The sequence below is a fragment of the Xiphophorus hellerii genome, chromosome 24, assembly GCF_003331165.1.
Source record: "Xiphophorus hellerii strain 12219 chromosome 24, Xiphophorus_hellerii-4.1, whole genome shotgun sequence".
Taxonomy (NCBI): Eukaryota; Metazoa; Chordata; class Actinopteri; order Cyprinodontiformes; family Poeciliidae; genus Xiphophorus; species Xiphophorus hellerii.
In genome coordinates this window covers 16354699-16377677 of record NC_045695.1, presented here as the reverse complement: position 1 = coordinate 16377677, position 22979 = coordinate 16354699, and the positions used below count along the sequence as shown (strand labels likewise).

Here is a 22979-nt window from a genome sequence, read left to right as displayed (position 1 = left end):
CTCACTCTGCTTTTAAAAACTTAATCTTAGTAAGGTTTAACAGCGCATTTCGTAAAGAAATGTGTCAACGTATTTTTTACATTTATAATACAGGTTTACAATATTAATTAAAATAACAGTTAAAGTAAACGAGTGAATTAATTTAATATTTTCTTGACCCAGCGTTAGAGTGACACATCTTCATTTTAGCTCCTCCTGGTGGACACATGGCTTGGAGATGAACTGCTGCGCATGCGCTTTTTTGTATTTACGTCTTTCTTTTTCAAAACATTAATTATAACTATATTACATGTTGTTGTACTAAAAATGAGTAAAAATGCCCACATGTAAAAATAGTCTTTATTTTCAAACACATTTAAACTTTGGTTATTAATATTTTTTTATGTAAACAGCAGCCCATAATAAGTCTCATATGAGGTGAGACTAATGTTAGTGTGATAGAAAAAATACATAAAGCTCTTCTTGAATTCATTCTTAAGGATACGGAAGAGGATTAGGGCCAAAAAAAGATAGATGGAAAGAATTCTGGGGAACTTTTAGACCAAAGTCAAATTTGGAGAAAAATAAATACATTTTGAGATTAGAGTCAGAATTATGAAATTAAAGTTAGAATTCGGACTTTTTTTTGTTAGTTTTGAGACTTTAATCTAGAATTCTGAGAATAAAACCATAATTTTAAGAATAAAGTGTGTACTCTTTTGTTTTCATCAGCCTGAATCTTCTTCTGTACATATTTGTTATGATTGTATCCTGGTTAAAACAGTTTACTATCCACAGTATGTGGAGCTTGTTGTGTCTGACTGCTGTAATGACAGTAGCAGCCTGCAGGGGGCATCAGTCCTCAACCTATGGCAGCCACTAGGACGTCACAGAGGTTGCGCAGGCGGCTGTGCAGCGGCCCGCTCTCGCAGCGCAGCAACGCGCTCAGAGCAGCGGCGGCCCTGTGAGGACAGAAGCGTTCTCCCAGCAGAGCCTGGGCCAGCGAGGCGCTGAGCCGTTCAGGAAGCCAGGTGGCCGGTACCTCCACCCGGCAGCTCTCCACCCGCCCGTTCTTCACCTCCAGCTGGAGCTGAGCGCTGCAGCGAGCCGCCGGCCTCTCGTCCCTCAGCTCCAGCTGTGTCTCCACACTGAATTTTGGCGTCTTCCCAAACGTCCACTCCCAGCTGCGTAGCTCCGCCTCCATACTGCCCACACCCGGAAACAGAGCCTCGTCTGCTGGGTCGACGCACTGGGACGAAGACGTGAGGCCAAACTCTGCGGGTCAGAGAGGGAGAGTACAGAAAGACGTTAGCCAACCGGACCTCACCGTTTTCACCCAGACAGCGAAGAGCACAGAGCACCTGAGCTGTACTGCTGCACCACAGCCTCCAGCAGCTCCTCCCACTGCAGGGAGGGGGCGTGGTCTGACAGGTTGGCCACAGGTGAGGGGATGCTGGGTGTGGCGTTGCTACGGATACCGGGACAGGAGGGGCGGAGCAGAACGGCAATGGCAGAGCGGTCTGCCGAGTGGAGGAGGGTACAGTGATGGTAGGAGGACTTCCTGCTGAGTCTGGATGCTGTGCCTGGAAACAACATTAATGACAACAATAGTGATCAATCAATCAATTAATCAATCAATCAGGTTCAAGTGTATAGCATATTTCAGCAGCAAGGAAATTCAAATCAAATCATCAAAATACAAAAATAAAAACATCAGTCACCACTTTGAGAAACTAATAAACATTACATTTTGTGAAATGTCATCATCAAAATCATCAATACACATCAAATATATTGATCAATACAGTGATGACAGTTAAAAGCAGCTCTAACCAGCTGGGCTTTTAGTCCAGATTTAAAGGACCTCAGTGTTTCAGCTGTTTTACAGTTTTCCAGAAGTTTGTTCCAGATGTGTGGTGAACAGAAGCTGAATGCTGCTTCTCCACGTTTGGTTCTGGTTCTGCTCTGCATCCAGAACCAGAACCTGGGAGGTCTGGAAGGTTGATACAACAGCAACAGATCTGTAATGTGTTGTGGTGCTAAACTGACCAGTGATTTTTACTTTAAAGCCGACTTTGAAACCATCTTTATGTGGCTCTGAAGGTTCGGGTCAGAGTTCATCCTGATCTCTAGTTTCCAACTGTAATAACGGAAGCTGTGACTCTGGATCGTCAGCAGGGGGCGCCAGCCTACCTGAGATCTTGTAGTGTCCGTTCAGTAAAATGTCCAGCCTGTCCGTGGCCTGGATGTCCAGCTGCGGCCGGACTCTCCGCAGGGCGTCCGTCACCACCTTCAGGTTCCTCCGCCGGTCGTACGCCTTCTTGGAGGCGAAGAAGGTCAGGTTGAGGTTCCCAAGGTCATGGTAGACTGTCCCGCCGCCGCTGCGTCTCCGGGCCACAGGGACCTGAGCGCTCCTCATGGCCGGCAGGTTGCACTCGGCCCACGGGTTCTGATGGCGGCCGATGACGACGGTGGGCCGGTTCCTCCACAGTAGCAGGACGCTGCGCTGCTGCAGGTCAACGTGGGCGTCGATCCAGTCCTCCAGCGCCAGGTTCTGGAACACATCAGTGGACTGAGACTGGAGGACCAGCCCAGGACTGGACGGGTCCATGAAGAGGCAGCTGGAACTGCTCCAGGCCCGCTGGACTCCAGCGCTCAGGACACAAAACGTCCCTCTGAGGTGGGACAGCATCGTCCTCCTGGGGTCTAAAGCTTCATTACACCTGGGGCCAGGGGTCAGAAGTCACATACAAGACGCAGTTTATTCACATTTACAGTAGGTAGTGTTATTGTCAGAGTTGGGTAGTAACTCAATTACATTTACTTATGCAACTTTTGAAATAAATTACTTTTGGTAGTATTTTTACTATGTTGTTTTTTTTTTCTTTTACTTTAGTAATTTTATTGTGAACTATTTCTCTTACTTGAGTAAAGTTTCTGGATTTTCTCCCCTCTAAATGAAAAACAAACATGTTTTGACCAGAAATTCACCCGACACAGACACAGACCTGCAGCTTTGGTTAAAGTTTCATCAGTTTTTATTGAAGATTTAGATCATTTTTCTTTTGCCTCATTTTGTTATGTTACTTATATAAAATTATCAACATTCCACTTAACTTTATATTTTGATCCGTCTGATTATGTAATTTTAAAATATTAAATGATAAAAAATTTGATAAGTTATTCAGTAGTTGAGACATTTTTACCATTTTTTATTCTCAATGTTTTGGATGGCAACTTTTTACTTTAACTTGAGTAAAAATATTATAAAGTTTTGCTACTATTACTTGAGTGTAATTTTTGGATACTCTGCCTACCTCTGGTTATTGTTAGACTTTTAAAAATTAGTAAACAAAACATAATCTGGAGTCAAGGTTTATTTTCTCAAAAAAATTTCCATAAATGTAAATTATATTTAAATAAAATTTAATTTTACTTTTAGTTAGCATTTTTACACAAAAAAACGTTTCTATTTATCATTTTTAATGATTAATATTTATTTAATTTGAGGAACAGAGCGGACGCTTGACTAGCCCCGCCCTCTCTGAACACCAACAGCAGCGTTAGCATTAGCTTTAGCATTGTTCTCTTCCAGTTTCTGCAGAGAAACCAACAAAAACACAGTTTTATGAAGGTCACGGCTTAAAACCACACATTAAAATATGGATATAGCTGTAAAAAACCTACTGACCTGACCCAAAGAGACGCTGCTTCTCTACAACAGCGGTGTCCGTTTAGCCCACTAGATACACAACTTCCGTTACACCCTTCAGAATAAAAGCCGAACGCTGATGTGTTTGGAAATCATATAAACATATGAAAATAACTGCATGGTACAGTTTTCCAATAAAACTTCACATGTTTTCTATTTTGGAACAAATAAAAAAAGCAAGTTTATTATTATAAAGAATGTTAATTTTTATAACCTTTTTAACAACATCTTACACTTACCATCTGTGTTTGAAACACTTTAGTGCTTTTCATGTTATTTGACTGATTTACATTTCTTTTTATTTATATAAGCCTTCATTCTTTACTTTTTCTCTAACCAGACTAAATTTGATGGTGTTGGTTAATTATGTTTTAAGTTTAATTTACATATTTGTGTTTTAATACCTGTTTTTTCTCTTTTTAAAAAAAATATTTTACATACATTTGTCATAAAATGTATGTCTAATTTGGTAATCTGTTTATGATTGGGATTGTATTGTTTCTATATTTAACATCCCTCTTTTTGCAGCTAACGTATCACTTTAACTTGCTCTTAATATTCTTGTTATGACGGCTGATATTTTAATCGAACCACATTTTCGGATAATTATCATATTTTTCATATTTAATCCGATTAATTGGGTGCTTGTATAAAGCTATGTGAATTAAACTCGAGTTGTATCTGTGCTCTTATTCTGAAGTAAAAGGTCATGTTTAATACTAGAGTTTCCGTTTAGTCCGTCCCTGTAATGTTTCCGGAGTTGACATTCTTTTTAACTGGCAAAAGTTCCGCTTGGTGGATTTTTCGTTCATCTGAATTTGTTCTATTAGATTTTGTTCTTAAGTTTTAACATCTGTCTGACTTTATTGTTGTCATCTCTTTGTAGTATGGATTGATTGACTGATTGGACTACATTACTATAATTTAGGCTTATCTTATACAGAGGAAATAAGTCAGTTTATTATATTTAAATGCCACCATGACCAATACTAATGCTCCAACATAAATAACTGAAGCACATGCTACATAGTGTCTACAAAAAGTATTCACCTTCTTGGGTCTTTTACCCTTTTATTGCATTTACAAATCAATTATGATCAATAAAAACTGACTTTGACCTGAAAAGGTACAAAAATGACAAAAATATGCGACATAACACAAATAACTGCCCAAATATCCCCCCTCCTTTAAAATGGCTGACCCAGTTTGGCAGAGGTCCAGTCAACTAATGCCAGTAGTCTCAACAATAGAGGAATGGAGACAAGGCAGAAAATACTCCAGCAGTGGTAGATGTAGCAATCCCAATCAATAACAACAGGTGAAGGTGAAACTCCAGAAATACCAACGGCTGAAAGCAGAAATAGAGAAGTTGTGGAGAGTGGAGGCCTCAGTGGTGCCAGTGGTCAACCTGGAGCGTTAACCCCCGGTCTGAGGGCGTGGCTGCAGCTGATTCCAGGAACAACCACGAAGTCTCGGTTCAGAAAAGTTCAGCTGAGATACTTAGAAGAACCTCAGGTGGAACCGAACAAGATGATGGGCGGAATGTCTAAAGAAAATTAGATTAATGTATTAGAACATGGATCTGATGAGTCCTGTTTGTCAGATTAAATGTACTTTTTGAAAAGAACAATATTTAAATAGGTATTAAACATACTTTCATTAAATGTTATTTTATTGGTCTGATACTTTAACCTAAAATGTTATGCTTTCATTAACTGTTTTATTAACTCATAAAAGCTTAAAAACATCCGTCTGTGTTGATCTACATAATGTGTTTCACTGAGTGATGTGACTGTAATGTGTATATATATACATATATGTAGATATGTAGGTGTATATTAGGTTAAATTAGAACTAAACACGTTCCCTTTGAACTGAGTTTTATTTGAGTCTACTCTATTTTTGAGCTGGTTGATCTAAAGTCGTCATCATGAGGAAGAAGCTCAGAGTCTAATGAGTCGACCAGAGAGAGGAAGAACATGTGACCACTTCCTGACAACACGCAAACACACAAAACCAGACTCACACACACTCAGCCGGAGTCGGTGAGTCGGAGTCGGTGATGTTTCAGGTGAGAAATGTTCATTTAAACTACATTATTATGCTAACATCTCTCTGCATATGTTCTACATATTATCATTTTACTGTTAGATTATTATGTGTCAACCTTTAAATGTGTTCTATGAACTTTTTAATCGAGATGTTTTATGGTTTTTTTGATGATATCTGAATTTCCAAAGGAGAAGTTATTGAAGACGAGTTCACAGTTTAAGCTGTTTAAAATCTATAAAAACCTTCTTCCTTCAGAAATTCAGACTAAGGTTTTAATCAGTTTCAATCAAGTCCAGTTTTAAAAAATCTAAATGTGCTTGTAAAACTAAGAGGGTTTTAGATAGAATGTAGTTTTCTGTTTTGAAAAGTTGAAATCATTAGTAAGAAGGAAGCTGGGTTTATCATTTCTGGGTGCGAACTCTTAGATGTGTCCTGTTATCACACGGTCACACTTAGTCATACAGATACATGTCACTTCTGTGTAGTCTGTACATCAGCACCAATAAAAGATCTGCTCCGATAGTCGCTGAAAGGTTAGCATTTCGGCCAGAAATACGGCAGCATTAACAAAACTTAGTCCTAATGTCGTCATTTATCCTCTATATTTAAAAATGATTCCTGAAATGTATTTGATTCTCCTGAACTGAGTCCATAAAAATTACCCAGATCTGTCCACATGGAGACAACCATAACCCCAATATGTTGAGCAGAGAGTTTACAGGCAGCTGTTGGTACAGCAGGCCTGGATTGAGGCCACAGATCGTCTGGTAGTTGAAGGTCCACATGGCTGGAGTTCAAGAGTGAAACTGTGTGGTGGTTCTAGGGTTCTGGTGATCAGGGCCGTGTAGAGACAGAGCGAAAGTCAGTAGGCGTACCCAGATGTAGGCCGGGGTTTACTGGAGGCGTCGAGGCTGATCTGGCAGCCGGGATGTGGTGGAGGATCGGCTGAAGTTCCTCGGACTTCAACCGATCCTCACCACCGAGTGCTTCAGTGGTGACCTTGGAGGGACTCGAGTCTTAGCAGGACCCTACCGTTGTGGAGAAACTTTCCTGACCCAGTTAGGACCCAGTTACTGCAAGGTGCCCCAGACCTGTGGCTGAACAAGAAGCTCAGATCATCACTCCTCCACTTCCGTGCTTACCAGCTCACCAGATGTGTCTAATGACATGAAACGTTGCTCTGCGCTTTGTGGTCAAACATCTTGTCTTTGGTCTCTTCTACTCAAACAACATTGTTCAAGAAACCTTTTTTTTTTTTTTTCCTTTTTTTTCTCCGAAGAGTTTTTACGGCGCTAGTGGCTCGTACTTTTTGTACAGTAGGCAGACAGGAAGGAGGGTGAGGAGAGGGGGGAAGACATGCGGTAAAGGTCGTCGGGACCAGGAGTCGAACCCGCAACGTCCGCGTCGAGGACTAAGGCCTCCAAATGTGGGGCGTGCTAACCCCCTGAGCCACCACAGCAATCCCCTTCAAGAAACCTTTTTGATCAGTCAGACTCAGTGTTAGACCCAGTTCACCACTAATGGTATCGGAGGAAAGAAAAGGTCTGAATCATTTTTGAAACTTGAACTGAGCAAAGACCTGCTGCTCTACCTCAGCCTTTCAATGAATGTTTTTCTAATTGACAGGTCAGGAACATTTTGGGTTTGTTGTGATTGAAAGTGTTTTCCTCTGTAATCTGTCTCTTTACAGGTGATGCTGTCCAGATAAAACATCACCTGCTGCACATAAACCATGTTTCTATCCATCCATGTGCTCAGGATCCACAGCAGTGTGTGTGTATGAAGACATGTCTGACTTGTGGACATTCCCGGCAGCGTCTCCTCCTCCCATCGTCCACCAGTCGCACTCCCTCCCTCCTTTCTCCACCTCCTTATTCAGGAACCATGGAAACCTTTCTCCTGCCAAGGTTCCTGCTTAGTTCATCAAACAGATTTAATATTTCTAAAGTTTTGCTTGTTTCTAAACATCTGTTTTTTCCAGGTGTCCTCGCCTCACGTATATCCGCCCCAGAATACGTCCCCTCACATGTGTCAGGTAACCTCGCCGAACCTCAGACTGCAGACCCAGACTTCCTCCTTTCAGTTCCCCCAGTCCCAGATGACCTCCACTCACCTCACACAGCCGCAGGTCGCCTCCCCGCACCTTTCACCGCAGATGGAGGTATCCCCGTCCCACCTCTTCTATCAGCCCCAGATGACCTCTGCTCACCTCCATTCAGCCCAGGTCAACTCCTCCTACCACTCCCCTCTCCTCCACAGCCCTCAGGTTAGCTCCCCTCACCTCACTCCCCAACCTCAGCTCTTCCTGTACAACCAGAACCCGGACCCAGAGTTGGACTACACCGACTGGAACAAGTGTGAGGCGTCCTCTGATCTGTCATGTTATCTCAATGGGAGCACGTTCTCCTACCAGGTAAGAATCATAATCCTGATAACCCAGCAGAACCAGCAGAGAGTCTAACAGTTCCCTGATCTGATAATCTGTTCCAGAACCAGTCACCCTCCCAGTACCAGTACAGCACCAGTGAGACACCCCACACGGATGAGGTGGAGCAAACAGCTAAAGCCTATAACACTCCATCGATTCATGCCAGTGGCATGTTTGATCACAGCAACCCAGCAGGTCAGGCCCCGCCCACCTGGGACTCCATGTCCCCCACCCTGTCCCAGGTCCAGTGTCCTCCTCTGGGCTCATCCTCTGCAGCCGACGCCATGGGCAGATGGAGCTCCATTGAGATGAGCTCTTCCCCTGCTGAGGATTTCCCCAACAACCAGTTCTACCATGAGGGTTACCATGGAAACAACACCCAGCAGCCCTTCTGTAGCCCAACAACCCCAGGTCCAAGTCCTCACTACCCTCCAACGCCGGCCGTCTCCAGTCCAGGTCCTCAGATGCGGACAGGTTGTCCCAAACAAACGTCCAACCAGCTGAGCAGGGACCCCGCCGCCGCGCTTTCTCCCAGCGACCCCAGCAGCTACTTCCCGTCCTCCGACAGCACCCATCCCCACCAGAGAACCCAGCACCTCCTGCCGGGGCAGAGCGAAGCGGAGGAGGCCGCCGGCAGCCTTGAGACCAGCTTCTCCCCTCTGGACAGAGGTCCAGTCTGCAGTGGTTCTGGTCCAACCTCTGGCCTATCTGCAGGACGGAGCTGTAAGGATGAGTGTAGAGGAGGAAGAAGAGGGTCAAGAAAAGGGGCTGAAAGTCAACCAGACTGGAACTGGGTTCGTCTTGATGCTGTTTAGCTGAAAATGAATCAATCCGACACTTTGAGATGTCTAAGTTGTGTTTTCTCTGCTGGTTCCAGGGGAAGCAGCTGCAGCCTTTAAGAGCCACTGGGGTTCTGGACTCCAGGTAGTCTGGTCGTTATTAGCTGGCGATCATCAGCGATGTCTGAGATGGAGATGGTTTCATGTTGTGTTTCTGGAAGCAGGTGCCGGCTGCTGTGCACGGTGTGTAACCGCGACTTTAAGAGTCTCCCAGCATTAAACGGACACATGCGCTCCCACAGCGGCTTCAGATCGCCGACACGCCTGAAAAAGGTCCGCACTATGCCTCACTGGTTCTGATTGACAAAAGATGTCAGAAATGCTTATTAAAACATAGTTTAGATGTTCATACTTTTGTTCCAAAAGGTAATTTGTGGAAATGCTTAGATTTATAAAGAAAGCCTGCCCTCTAGTGGCCAGAATAAAGAGCAGTTTAAAAAGTTTAGGCTGAACATCATTTTGACATTTCTGTCCTTGCTGTCTTTAGGACACCTCTTCTCCCACTCAAAGCCCAGTGTCCATCGTGATGCCCGTTTCAGTCCCGGTCCAAACCAGAGGAATGTCCGGGCAGAAGAAAGGCGTCACGCCCACCCCAGCCAGCGGGGGCGCTGTGCTCTACCGCAGCATAATGCATCTGAAGGAGCAGGAAGAGTCTGGATCTAAGGGCAGCCGGGTTCAGATGGCTGATCTGGGTCACTACACCCCTCCCCCGATGCTCCGCCCCGACAGGCCTGGGACGGGGCTGTACCGCTCAGTCACCACCAGGAGGCAGCAGAGAGCAGACATCATGCAGCTGCACAGTAAGTCCTGAAAAAAACTGAGAAACGAGACTGAGTGGGCGACATGTTGGGTTACAGCTGCAGCATGTGAGTTTTATAAAAATATGTTCATAAAACTGCAGCTTTAACACGAGTCTCTGATTGACAGTTTTAGGTGACCCTGTTCCTATGGCAACCACCTGTCCTCCACCAGAGCCCATAGCAACAGGAGGCATCAAGCCGTACGTGTTCGACTTCTGAAGTCCGTTTTTAGGAATAACGTCCCTTACTAACTGTGAGCTGTTAATCTCAGGCGGATCAACTTTGGGAAGAGCTTCCAGGCCGAGATCCCGTCTTTACGGGACAGAAAATATGCCTGGGCCGACTCCCATAATGCACTGCTGCTGTGGACGCCGTATGACGAGATGGAGTGCCCCGTGGATCAGCAGAGAGGTCAGAGAAATAAAAACAGCTACAGAACGTTCTTAATTTGGAAATGAATTGAAAACGTTCTTGTTCTGTTGTTGCAGTGGAGGCTCTGCTGATGATGGCCCGGTCCAGTGTGGTACCAGGAGCCCGGGCCCGACCAGAACACGCCCTGCAGCTGCTGGCACAGTGCAAAGGAGACTTCCTGGTAAAACATGATCATAAAGCAGTTTTCAGAAGGAATTTATTAATATGAGGAGAATCATCAACTGGAATGGTTTTATTATCTGAAGAGGCCTTATGGGTCCCATAGAGTTAGAAAACCTTCATCAATAATCCAAAGAGACTGAAACCATAAGAAACAGGAGGGAAAAAACAAATACACCAGACCAGACACACAAACAGATGGAAATATTAACGTAAAAAGAGCCAAAATACATCCCAGGCTCTCAAAACAGAAATAAATTCAGTGAAAATGTGAAAAAAAACAATACAGACGTAGAAATATCCACACAGATAAAACAAACAAACCCAAAACTGAACAAAAATCAGAACAAAAGAATAAAATGCAACAGTACTGAATCTCACCTCAAAGACACACAAAAAAGAGTAAAAACCAGTAAAAATCCCCCAAAGAGACAAAAACTTCATCAAAAACAGTACAAATATGTTTTTAACTTCTAGAATAATTATCTATAGTAAGAAAAAATAGAGATGTGAATGTTTTCCAGTTTAAGTGGTGGTTTGTTGGTGTGTTTTTATTTTGTTTCTTCTGTTTGATCTAATCGTAATCTGTTCTCTCTGTCAGCTGACGGTGGAGAAGATGTTATCAGAACCAAAGACCTTCCCCAACCAGACCGGTCAGTTGGTACCTGTTGATCAGAACCAAGCAGTAATGTCTGATTGAACCCAGAAATACAGCAGGTAGATGTTGCATTAACATCTCGTGTGCTGCAGGTGTTCAGTGGAGCGCCGCTGAGAAGAAGCTGCTGGTTAAATCCCTGCAGATCCACCATAAAGACTTCAGCAGCGTCCAGAAAGTGGTGAGTTTGGGTCTCGGTCCGGTTCTGATCCAATATGAACCAATTAACATGTGTATGCAGATATGTCTGATTATATGACATATGTGACCCGTTTTGTGTGCTTTAGGTTCGGTCCAAGTCCCTGTCAGAGTGTGTGGAGTATTATTACCTCTGGAAGAAGAAGCTGAGTCTGGGAGTGAAGACCCCGAATGGGCTGACCGTCAGTCTGCCTGAAGGAAATGTAAGAAACAGGAAGTTTGTCCTGATTGACAGTAGAAACATTTACAACAGGAAGAACAAGTACAATGGCTGCTGAGAGGAAGCTAGCTACGATGTGGCTAAGCTAACCGAGCACCAAGGTTGGGTCTTCCACTTGATGCTGTAGTTTACATCTATAAAACAGTAGAAAGACGTTTGAAGTACCAACCACTCGGTCTTTCCTTCAACATTGTCTAGTCTCGACTCGTCAGGACTTCCATAGTTTTAGCTTTGAACTGCAACAATTGTCCTACTTGGTTTTAAAGTTTGACTCAAAACCTTCCCAGCTTTTGACTTGCAGTTGGTTTGTGTTGGTCTCAGAGCGAAGGCAGGAACTCCAGGTTTGACTTGTTCTTACATGAACAACCATTGGACCTTGATGTCTTTAAACTGGATTCCTTGTCTTGGTTCTCATTAGTTTGAGTTTGGAACCTGACTCTTGTGACCTGACAGTGAACTTTGACTAGGCCCTGGGTCTTTGGGATCCTGCCCAGCAAACTGACCTTAACTTTTTGACTCTGGCCAGTTGACCTGACTTTGAACTTGGTGACTTCTTGTGGCATCTGACTTTGGTAATTAAGACTTTTATGGGAGAAATTACCCCATGTTACACCTCAGAAATGTTCTGAATGGCTTATGTGTTCCTCATTTTCTGTTTCTAGAAGATTAGAGTCTTTTTTGAGCCATCCACTCAAACATTTGGAGAGAATCTAGTCTTACTGTTGTGTCAGAAACATTTTAGATGGAGTTTGAGTTCCCATTAAGTTGATTGGTGCAGCGTTTCAGGTCAGTGAACATAAATGAAACTAGAGGGCTGAGCAAATGAAAACCACTGAAACCAAATTCCTGTTATCACTCCACATAGACTCGTAACTGAAAACACACAACGTCGAACACACACAGGATGCCCACTTCCTGTCAGCGCTGACAGGCTTTTGAACAAACTGTTACATGACATTTCAAGTAGCCAGCAACTTTCTGAATGCGTGGTCACACCTCAGTTGACTTTATTTCCATTACGCTCATTTAGGTTTCTCCAGCAGCTGCGTTCTGCCGTCACACTCGTGTTTCCAGAAAACTTCAAGAATGTGACTTGGCGTTTAGTCTGTCATTAGCAGTTTTTGTAAATGAAGTTGAAAAAGAGACAAGTTAGTTACAGAAGGAGACTGAGTGGTTGGAGAGCTTTTTACCGGTTTAACAAAAGAATAAATCAAGATTATGTTAATATCTGCAACCACTTCTTTTTCTCTTATTTTTGTTTATCTTTCTTCAGGGTCAAAAAACGTCAAAATCCCAGAAAGCCTCATGAAGCCAGAGAGCATCAGCCTCTCGGGGAACACACTACTTAACAACACAAACCCACGCATGTAGATTAAAAAAACAGAAAACATGGAAGCCATTTTCTTCCGGGTTTGTTGGTTAATTGTAGTTCGTTTAGGGTAATGTGACAATGTTTGAAATGATTACGTCTGTATTTATCCGTGAAACTGTTTAAATGTGCAAAGTTGCTTCACCCTGAAGCTTTAGTCTCCTGTCAGTGTGTGTAGGAGCAGATCTATGTGATATATTTCTACACAGCACTGGACTTTCCTGTTGTGACAATTTAATAAAGCAGCCAAATGTGAACAAGCTTCTGACTTAAACTTATTATTTTCTTCCATAATCTTCTGAACTTTCCTTGGTTTCTTCCTCAAGGCCCTGAGGATAAAAATAGCTGTTCTTGTTCCTGCCTGAGTGAAAAATGAGAGAAAAGTATTTCACTGTCTGACTGGTACAGTCATACAGTACAAACAGAAATCTAAACTCAAACCAGGAAGGTTCTGAGTTGATGCTAAAGTTTTAGTTCCTGGTCAAAGTTCAAGTCAAAAACGAGTCAAAGGTCAAAAAAATCCTGGACAAAAAAAACAAGATTAAGATAAAGATGTAATTCATGGTTATCCCATCCTATCAGAAGATCCAGGTGATTAATTAATCACATTTTAATGAGAAACCAAACAAATAAAATAAGAAGCATTTTCAGTTCAAAATCCCTTTATACTGGTAAGTTATTGGATACTTTGTAGTTTTTAATCCGTCGTTCATCAGAGCAAAGTTTATGATCATTCATGGACGCCCACATTAGCATTAGCAACATGTTTAGCATTGAAATGCTATTTTAGGCTTGAATAGTTTTGCTGATAAGCTAACTTCCTTTAGCACAACAATAATCCAATCAGATCAACTTAGAAGCAGAAATTAACCCCCAGTGGACCAAGAAAGACAACTTTGTTGTCCATCATAGTTGTTAGTGGATGTAGCTTGTGCGTCAGATTTATGGGTGTACCAGAAACGCATGAAGAGAAAGGTTCCAGCTTGGGATTTTTGTATGTAGCAAAGAAAAATACGATTTATTGCATTAAGATCAATGTAATTAATTAAATGAAATGAACTCTTTAAAGTCCCGTCTGTAATTAATGAATAACATTTGAATAAATTGGAGGCAACACTATGAATTTATTCAAACATTCCTCTTCTTTGAGTGACATCATGAAAAAAATCAAAAGAATCAGCCAAGATGTTCATCAATCATATAGAAGAACAAACGTCATGGAAACCAAAGCCGTGAAGACGCTGGCTGAAAACGAGAAACAACTTCTGTACCGACCGGGGCTGAACGGAAGAAGCCATGACAGCATGAACAGTAATCTGTGCTGTAAGGTGTTTATGGATGGTGCAGTTTATGAATGATGATACATAAATGTATCTGGGGAAGATCCAGAACCAAGTGAAGACCAAGAAGATCCAGTTGAGGTTGAAATCACTGGATCCTGTTTCACATCAGAACTGAAACTAACAAGTGCGAGAAAAACTGTTCTCTTCAACGACAGTCATCTATTTTTAGGAGGCTTTCAGTTTACTTTCCAGAAAAGAAAACATTCACAGTTTAGAGGAATGGCTTCATGTCTTTGTTGGTTTTCAGGGTTTTAGTAATTTTTCTTCAAAGCAAACAACCTGCTGAACATCTGAGTTCCTCTGATTTCCCCAAACTCTCCACATTCCTCTGTAATCTGATGTTTTCCCGTGTTTCCTGAGTCTGCGGGGAGCTTCAGGCTACTCATAAAGTTTGACTCCTCCTCGTTTCAAAGGTCCTTCAGCCGTAAAACAGGAGCAGGAGGTTAAAGGAGAGGAGAGAGGGATGGGAGCGGAGGAGCAGGAGGAGGCCGCAGCTCCTCTGGAGGGGAAGAAGCAACAGAAAACCTCCAAAGACGTTTATTTCTGCGTCCTTCCAGATAAATATGAACCGCTGATAGAGGAGGGAGAGGAGGAAGGTGAGGAAGAGGATGAGAGGTGGAGGAGGAAGGAGGAGAAGAAGAGAAAGAGGAAGAAGAGGTGTAAGAAGTGTCGGAAGGTAAGATGACCTTTGACCTGGTTGGACATTCTTCTGTCACTTTTCTGTTCAATAAGGATTCTCAGCATTAATATAAAAATATATCAATGAAAATAAAAAATGTTTTTTTGTGAAGTATAGTCAAAGTTTTACCTGGAAATACTAAAACATGTTAATGAAGAACATAGATGTGTCATATATGAATATGAAACATTTATTAAAAGTAAACTTCAGATTTTTCTGCTTGTTGACATTCCAGCAGTCTTTTAGCTGCAGCTGTTAAACATTGACTCTGCTTTGTAGTGCTGACCTTTGACCCCACCTCCCTGAGCAGATAACCAGAGAGTCTCAATCACTGAGAGAGAGATAACATTGTAAGGAAACGTCCAGGTCCAGACCCAGAGGACGGCGTCCAGATGGACATTTTGTCCCGTTCTGTTGATCCAGTGGACAGTTTATCACCATAAAACCTTATTTTTAGACGCAGTACCGGAAGAGGCCGCTAGGTGTCACTATAATCCTCCATATTTGTTTATCTGTGAGCTGGTGGAGGCCAGTGGAGTCACCTGTCATGTTTGTGGACTGTGGGAAGAACCAACCGGACCACGGTGACGACCTGCAGGCGTTGAAAGCTGAACTGGAGACCAGAACTGTTTTCCCACCAGTCCTACTGGTCTCACTGGTTCTGGTTGGTGTGAGAGTGGTCTTCACTTCCTCTCTCCTTGCCCTCCTTCCTCTTTCCAGAGGAAACATAAAAATACCATCGCTATAAAATATGATCGCTTCTGGATCTGAAATCTCCAGACAGATTCTGTTGTTGGTTTGATCTTCGGTTTAAAAGTTCAAACTGGAGACCAGAGAGGCTTCAGCTGGGGCTGGACGACACGACTGAAAACTGTACCATGACATGAGTGTTTCATATCAGTGTATTGATAATTACTGATTAGTTTCTTTGTGGTGTTGCATTTCCTGTTTTATTAAAAGTTTTCAGTTTTAAGCAGTTTTGAGGAACAATGGCAAAACATTAGACTGCTGCTGTGCAAGTTACTCAGCAGGTTGTTGCTAGGTAACCACCAATTACTCAGCAGGTTGTTGCTAGGTAACCACTAGCTTTAGGTAGTCGTGAGAGTTTGAGCAGCTACGGTCTTCCCTCTGCCTACATCTCCCAGAATGCTGTGCGGTTCTGGATCAGAGTTCAGTGAATATTTCATGTACTGAATATTCTATCAGTTGTAATATCTGCTGATATTGATCATGTATCTATTGTGATATATACTGATTTATTGTCAGGCGTAGTTTCAGCATGAAGAAAGATCCACTAACCTTCTTCTTCTTCTTCTGTGGTGCAGAACATCTGTAAAGCCCTGCGGTACAGCTGGCGCATCCTGCTGGCCGGCGTGCAGAGCATGGCGTCCGCCTACTCCACGCCGCTCTCCGCCATGCCCACCGTGGTGATGGAGATGAGGCGACCTGGAGACAGCATGGCATGATGGGACATCTGGAGTTTACTGTGGACTTTTCTGTGTTTTATGGTTATATATGAACTGATGCTGAGGAAATGTTTACTGATGTGTTGAATAAAGTCATGATGTTGAACCTGCTCCCTCTCTGATGACTCTGAGCTGCTTTATCCTTTGTTAACCCAACAGACAGATAATATTCTCTTTCCTTCCCTTTACATCACTTCCTCGTTTCACGACCCAGTTTTAGACTTCCTCCAAACCTTCTTTCATTTCATTTCCTCGCTCTGTGCTCTTCTCTCTTTCAACCTCATCCTTTTTCACTCTCTTTATCTTTTTAAATCTCACTTCTTGGTCTTTGGTTTATTTATCCTCAAAAAGGAACTTTAATATAACTTCTCTTTTCTTCAGTCGTATTTTAAGCTCTTCGTTCCTTTACTTTCTTCCTCCAACTCTAACTCGATCTGTATTTCCTAACATCCTCATTTCCAGGCAATGGTCAAGTCTTCCTCTTGTCTTGTATGATGATTTTTTAGCATCTTCTGTCTTTGTAAACCCAACCTTAGCAATCACTGGCATATAAACATGAGCACTCAATGTCTGGATGAACTTGGATTTACTCAGGATGCGGATCAGTTTGGGGATGTTCATGATCCAACAGGTTGTGTTTGGACATTGATCTTCATCATAGCACATCCTATCAGGGGCAACTGGGAAATAATGAGGAGATCTGTAGAGACAAAAAGAAATTAGAAAAATAAAGACATCAGTTTGTTGAGTTATGATATAAAAGCATAAAGAAAAAATGCTGTTATGCTGCATGAATTTGATAAATAAAAGTTGTTCTCATGGGAGCTGGAAATGAAGTGTTAGATTAACATTTCTTCAGTGTTGGACTAAACTTAATGGCTTCATTTCAGCTCCATATTGGTCCCACAGCATGATGCTGCCACCACCATGTTGCATTGCGTGATATGAATGTGTTCACACTGAATTATATTGTTTGTATCAGAGAAATAAAATGGAGACCAGATACAGGAACCAAATGTGTTATATTGCCTGTTTGGTCACTAGATGGCGCTGTAGGCTCATGTAACTGAGCATAGAGGTTGGTCTAAATACTGCTGCTGTGTATTTTGGACTCATTAGGTTTTGTGCACTAATTATCTTGTTGGAGAAGAATAAATTGGTTAATCTGCAATCCAAGAAAACCAGTGAGACTCACTGTTACAATAAGTACATTAGCCGCCTAGCATGTGATAACAAAGCAGCTATACTCATCACTTTAATCCCACAACACTACTTTGTCTGCAAACTGTGGTTCTTGAATTTCTTTTATTGGTATAATGTGATATTCTAATTTTAAATGCCGTGTTTTCATTAGCTGTAAGTGGAAAATCATCATAATTAGTAGAAATAAAGGTTTTCAAACATGCATCTGGGTGTAATTAATCTATCTAATGTGCTTCACTTTCTGATAAAGTTCCTAATAATAAATAATATTCTAATTTATTGAATAGATCTGTAATGGAGCTAACAGTTGAGTGTTAGTGCCCTCAAATTTGATAGGGCAATTTTGACAAATAACATTATATTCAAAGTGAATCTATATATTTAATTAGTCACCTGTATTGGCTATAAGTTTGCATTTTAGTGAATAATTGAATAAATTGTCTATTTTCTAAAATATATATATATATTAAAACTCTTATTTTTTGGTATATTTAACTAATGATTTAATGATGTGTTTATTTAATTTTGTCCTTGTTGGCCCTCCATACCTCTGATCTCCTGATCTTCCCTGCAGGGCGCAGCCCCGACCACCAGGTGGCGGTGTTGCACACAGCGCTCCGCTGCTGGACCATAAGCGGGAAAGAAGGCTGGCCGTGAATCCGACCCGCCTGCTGGGCTCAGTAACTGTCCCCGCAGTGACAGCAGCAGCTGCTCACAGAACCGCTCAGCAGCAACATGAGCAGCTCCTGAAACTTCTCCCAACTCCGACCAGAACCAGCCGGGCCTGACCCGGACCTGACCCGGACCGGTCCAGCCGCCATGTCCCCGCTCCAGCTGTCCGTCTACTGGCGGCTCGCCCTCCTCTTCTTTTTCACGCCTTTCCTCTTCTTTCTAGACATTTTTACAGCCGCTATCGCTGACAGAACTTGTCGCCATAACAACGGTACGGAAGCGTCGTCGTGGCTCGGAACGGTCACACCCAGCGCAGACAACAACCAATCACAGTACGGGGAAGTTTCGGAGTTGAGCGCTGATTGGAGGACGGATAAATCGGAGGTAGATGTGAGTTAACAACTTCTGTTTTTCTGATAACATTTACACTTTAAACACGTGTTTATGTCCACGCAGTTATTCTGTTACTGTTTTATTTTATTAAAGAAAACTCTTAAATACTTCCCTTTTATTACTTACTTGCACAAACAACGTAGCTATCTTTCTTTTTGACATGAGGGAGTTTCGTCGGCTCCTTCAGTGGGGGGATTAATTTATCACACATGTGGATTGCATAACTGATGGTGTCCACTCTGTTAATGTGCAACATGCGGCTGTAGATCAGCTGGTGAGAGTCAGACCTGAACATTTTGGATCCTGCTGTTCCTGACAGTTGGCAGGAGGCTGCGGACCCACACGTGGGCCGTCCCGGGTCATCTGCGGGTCATGTGTGGGCCAATGCTGTGCTTCTAGGAACTCTAAGCAGCTCTATTACAGCTCAGTTTAGAGCCTCTGTAACTTTACACACTACCTTTTATTGTAAAATCATGATTGTCATCCAAATATACAGCTGTGATATATAATATAAAACAGATTTAGCATCTGGTTCATACCAGTGAGATACTATTTAAAAGAAAATGACTGATTACTAGAAGCAAACTATCATTTCCTGCTGGTTTGATCTGCTCAGCACCATTGCTGATGTCATTTCCTGTTAAATATTTCACTCCAACACCACCAGGGTTTCAGCTGATGCTTTCAGAACCTTTTCCACAGTTTGTTGACCCTTATGGGGCTCCGTACTGTCAAAAAGTGGAAACCCTTCTGGTGGCAACCATGGCTGGTGTCCATCTACCTTCCAATGTGATTTAAGGATTTCTTTTCGTCGCTGTTTTAGAATTGTAGTTTGTTTGTAGTTTTATCGATGGCAGCAGAGGAAGTGAACGAAGCCGTTCGGTCGGTGTCGGTAACCTTCAAAATACTGAGCAGTTAAAGTCAGACCTAGAGGAACGTTTAAGACGTTTTCATGGACAAACATCAGCTTTTTTCCTTTGACTTCATCAGGCACTATCAGTAACGTATCTGTGTCTTCTGAATGTCCACGTGTCAGTCAGTGTGCGGTTGGACAGACTGGCTGTCTTATGGTCAGACGGCCTACATGGTGGGACTGCTGCTCGGATCCCTGGTGGGCGGAGCTATTTCAGACAGGTACACACTCACACACATGCACCCCTGTAGGAGGTGGAGCTTTGCTGACCCGGTCGGGTTTCCTCTGCAGGTACGGGAAGCGCCCGGTGCTGCTAGCGTGCGCCTGCGTCCAGGCCTTCTGCGGCCTGGTGCCCGCCGTGTTTCCTCAGCCGCTCCTCTTCCTCGCCATCCGCTGCCTGACAGCCGTTTGCTGCTGCTGCATCAACATCTGCGCCTTCAGCCTCGGTAACGACCATCACTCTGCAGCATCCTCTTCTCAGACGGTTCAGTGGTTATTCAGTGAAGAAGTTCTGGTTCATTTACAGAATGAAAAGAAAAGAGACATTACTTAGATCAGTCGCTCCAATTGAAGGATATTTAGTAGATGGGAATTAGCACAGACTCCAAATCATGCGACCAACCTCCTTCCACACCATGCAGGACAGAAACTCTTTATGCGTTCTCTACCTTTGGATGTGACTAACAGCTGCTGTCTTCAGATGTTGAAGCTCTGCTGGGTTTATGTGATCAGAACAGTTTTTGTTGCAGCAGTCAGTAACGCATGGATCTGAGTGGACTCACTAATAGCTGACTGAGCCCTGCTGACCGGGCCGACTCCTCTGGATCCACATGTTGCTTCATGTCCCTGCTGTGTGTTTGTCTGGCAGCGGTGGAGTGGACCCTGCCGGCCGCTCGGCTCTGGCCGCCGGCCTTCCTGCCGTTCTGCTTCAGCCTGGGGACGATGGGCGGAGCCCCGCTGGCCTGGCTGAGCCCCAGCTGGACGTACCTGCACCTGCTGCTGGCCCTGCCGCAGATCGTCTGCCTGCCACTCTACCTGTACGCCTGCCTGCGCCGCGCGTCCGTCTGGCCCGCTCAGCAGGAACTCTCTCATGGTTTCTTTTCCCCTCGTCTGCAGAGCCATCCCAGAATCTCCTCGCTGGCTGTTGTTACGGAGGAGAAAGGATGTTCTGGAGGGTTACCGTAGCAACAGCCCTGCAGATCAAAAGTGTTTGGACCTGGTAAAACTATCTGGTGGTAAAACATGAGCCTCCTGACATGTTTCTGCGTCTGTAAGGCTGAGTCCCTGTGTTCCCGTCCAGCTGCTGGACTCGGCCTGGTCCGACCTGCACAAAGCCTCTGAAGCTCAGACGGTCAGAGGCCACGCCCCCAGTGACATCACACAGCTGAGGCACCCGACTATCCTCCTGCGGCTGTTCATCATGAGCTACCTGAGGTACTGCACACACCAACTTCCAACAGGCACACAGGAAGTTTGGTTTAATAATGTTTCATAAGGTAATGAGTAATTAGGATTATGTCATCTGTGAACTTTGACTCCTCGTCTAAACATCTCAGAACCACATCAAACAACAACTCCTTCCCAGATCCGCTCCCATTGGCTGCCTTCATGCCACAATTCAGTTACATAACTGAGCTGTTATCATTAACTGGTACTTGGAGGTGGAGAGGAACCGGAGCCACAGAACTGAGACAAACTGAGACAAGACAGAAAGACCAAACCCGCTGAAAGAAGTCGATAGGCCAAGTCACATGTCCAAACTGCAGCTGGGTTCCTTCATTCTGCAGATTACTGGGGTTTAGTTGGAAAAACAGACACACTTGTTATTCTGAAATATGATGGATATGAACACTGACGTACGCCGTCATAAAAAGTGACCACTGCACCGTTGTGTCTGGTGAACCTCCACTTGGAGTTGCCTCAGCAACAACTTTTATTTTTGTTGCATCCTGTGTTCAAAATCTGATGCTCTGTGCTGCTGTTCGTTGCTCCCTCTAAGTCTTGGCCCAGTTCAGGCTCCTTTACCATTTCAGCCAGGCCGTCTGGATCGATGGGTTTAGTGTGAGAAGCATTAACTCCAGTTTATTTTCTCAGCGCTGCCACGGCCCTGACCTACTACGGGATTTGCCTGAACATCGGCTCGTTTGGCGTTGGCGTTTACGCCGCCCAGTTCTTCTCCGGCCTTTCGGAGGCTCCCTGTCTGCTGGTCCCGTTGATCCGGATCGGGCGCCGGCTGATCTCCATGTTGGCCCTGTTCTTGAGCGGAACCGCCTGTTTGGTATCATTACTGCTGTCCAGATACGACGGTGAGAGGGTCGCCCTTTCTGACCTGAAGCCATGCAAACATTTTAGTCAGTGTTTGGACTTGTATCTGGTTAGCATCTGTGTTTACCTTGAGGTTACAGAACTAGAACTGGTTTGGCTTCTGGACGGGTTACTGGTCCAGTATCACAGATGTTTCCTGTCATGCAGGAACGCCGGCGCTGGTCATGAGTCTGGCTCTGCTGGGGAAACTCTGCATCCTGGCTGCCACCTTCATCTCTGTCCTGTACTGCATCGAGTTGTTTCCCACGGGGGTCAGGTACTGAGACAGAACCGTCACTGGGTCAGTGTTAGCTTCAAACAGGCTAACAGGTGGCTGCTCTCATCCAGACAGCTCTGCATCTCCCTGGTCAACCTTTCGTACCGGCTCGGCTGCCTGGTCACCACCTTCGTCCCGCCCAGCCCCTCCGGAGCGATCTCATTGGCCGCCATGATCGTGTACAGCAGCGGACCAATCGTGGGCTGCGGCCTGTGCCTGCTGCTGCCAGAGACCAGCGGGGCGCCGCTTCCCGACTCCTTGGAGGACTGCAACAGGCAGCCCAAGAACCAGCCTGCCAGCATGGGCGCCCTCTGGAGGCCATGGTGAGAACAGCTTCAGTTTTAAAGAAACGGTGGCGGGTTTGGACTCAGCTTGTTATTTGTTGAACAGGAAGCCGGTGAGCAGCCGGCCCAGGACGGAGCTGGTCCTGCCAGAGAAAGTCGACATCCAGACACCGAACACGCCGTTTCTTTAGCCGCAGCGATAAACCTTCATACGACCAAAGAGACGAAACACAGCAGAACTCCAAAGGTCCATTTGGGTTCTGCTTTGGACTGGACTGCGGTTCTGACGGTTCGGTTCTTAGAGGAGTGAAAGGAAGAACTGTTAGTTTTTATTTGTTTGTTTTTTATGCATTTTGTTGTTTTTAAACACTGAAAATAAATTGATATGAAAAAAGTTTCCTGGAAATCAACTTTAAAAAGGTGAAACGAACAAAAGCAGTCAGACAGCGCCCCCAACTGGCCAAAACATAAAACTAGGTTGAACTGTCTGAGCTCTGATTCTTTAAAATAATATCATTACTGATGTTTCCCTGCTGGTTGAACGTGGTTTTGCAGTTAATGTAAAAGCATATTACTAGATTATTTCATTCTGCATCAAGATA

The 22979-nt window shown here is 43.9% G+C and overlaps 3 protein-coding genes across 6 annotated transcripts; 2 read left to right on the top strand and 1 right to left on the bottom strand.

Moving 5' to 3' along the window:
• Positions 1-321: 321 nt before the first annotated feature.
• Positions 322-18355, bottom strand: lipt1 (lipoyltransferase 1). The gene is made up of 7 exons (XM_032555915.1): positions 18330-18355; positions 18083-18157; positions 16165-16311; positions 11386-11446; positions 2173-2533; positions 1341-1562; positions 322-1254 (listed from the first exon to the last, which is right to left on the bottom strand). Exons 1-7 carry the CDS (start codon positions 18353-18355, stop codon positions 842-844), a joined length of 1305 nt encoding a protein of 434 aa, XP_032411806.1. The 3' UTR covers positions 322-841.
• On the top strand, positions 5214-13105 carry LOC116715658 (transcriptional-regulating factor 1-like). 3 transcript variants are annotated; one of them, XM_032556237.1, is made up of 14 exons: positions 5214-5762; positions 7502-7650; positions 7725-8156; positions 8234-8965; positions 9049-9095; positions 9172-9283; positions 9498-9810; positions 9938-10010; positions 10082-10221; positions 10299-10402; positions 11003-11054; positions 11152-11237; positions 11344-11457; positions 12748-13105. In XM_032556237.1, the coding sequence occupies exons 2-14, from the start codon at positions 7531-7533 to the stop codon at positions 12781-12783; spliced, it is 2361 nt and encodes a 786-aa protein (XP_032412128.1). In that variant the 5' UTR covers positions 5214-5762; positions 7502-7530; the 3' UTR covers positions 12784-13105. The 3 variants fall into 3 exon arrangements, with proteins under 3 accessions (XP_032412128.1, XP_032412126.1, XP_032412127.1); XM_032556235.1 differs by having other exon boundaries at positions 7434-7650; XM_032556236.1 differs by having other exon boundaries at positions 5215-5762; positions 7434-7650; positions 9175-9283.
• Positions 18236-22772, top strand: LOC116715675 (solute carrier family 22 member 13). Of its 2 annotated transcripts, none has more exons than XM_032556285.1 (10): positions 18236-18590; positions 19636-19733; positions 19804-19958; positions 20381-20549; positions 20629-20731; positions 20813-20946; positions 21607-21818; positions 21985-22093; positions 22165-22416; positions 22484-22772. In XM_032556285.1, the coding sequence occupies exons 1-10, from the start codon at positions 18354-18356 to the stop codon at positions 22566-22568; spliced, it is 1554 nt and encodes a 517-aa protein (XP_032412176.1). In that variant the 5' UTR covers positions 18236-18353; the 3' UTR covers positions 22569-22772. The 2 variants fall into 2 exon arrangements, with proteins under 2 accessions (XP_032412176.1, XP_032412175.1); XM_032556284.1 differs by having other exon boundaries at positions 18236-18596.
• Positions 22773-22979: the final 207 nt, after the last annotated feature.

Excerpts from the sequence above, each read along its gene's own strand:
- lipt1 (XM_032555915.1), bottom strand. The coding sequence starts at position 18,355 with ATGGCGGCTGGACCGGTCCGGGTCAG. Across the intron at positions 18,158-18,329 it reads GCTGGACCGGTCCGGGTCAG|CAGCGGAGCGCTGTGTGCAA; the intron begins GTCCGGGTCAGG and ends CTTATGGTCCAG. Across the intron at positions 16,312-18,082 it reads GGAAGATCAGGAGATCAGAG|GTCGCCTCATCTCCATCACC; the intron begins GTATGGAGGGCC and ends TGCTGTCTCCAG.
- LOC116715658 (XM_032556235.1), top strand. The coding sequence starts at position 7,492 with ATGTGCTCAGGATCCACAGCAGTGTGTGTGTATGAAGACATGTCTGAC. Across the intron at positions 7,651-7,724 it reads GAAACCTTTCTCCTGCCAAG|GTGTCCTCGCCTCACGTATA; the intron begins GTTCCTGCTTAG and ends TGTTTTTTCCAG. Across the intron at positions 9,284-9,497 it reads CGCCGACACGCCTGAAAAAG|GACACCTCTTCTCCCACTCA; the intron begins GTCCGCACTATG and ends TGCTGTCTTTAG.
- LOC116715675 (XM_032556284.1), top strand. The coding sequence starts at position 18,354 with ATGTCCCCGCTCCAGCTGTCCGTCTACTGGCGGCTCGCCCTCCTCTTC. Across the intron at positions 19,734-19,803 it reads GGCGGAGCTATTTCAGACAG|GTACGGGAAGCGCCCGGTGC; the intron begins GTACACACTCAC and ends TTTCCTCTGCAG. Across the intron at positions 21,819-21,984 it reads ACTGCTGTCCAGATACGACG|GAACGCCGGCGCTGGTCATG; the intron begins GTGAGAGGGTCG and ends CCTGTCATGCAG.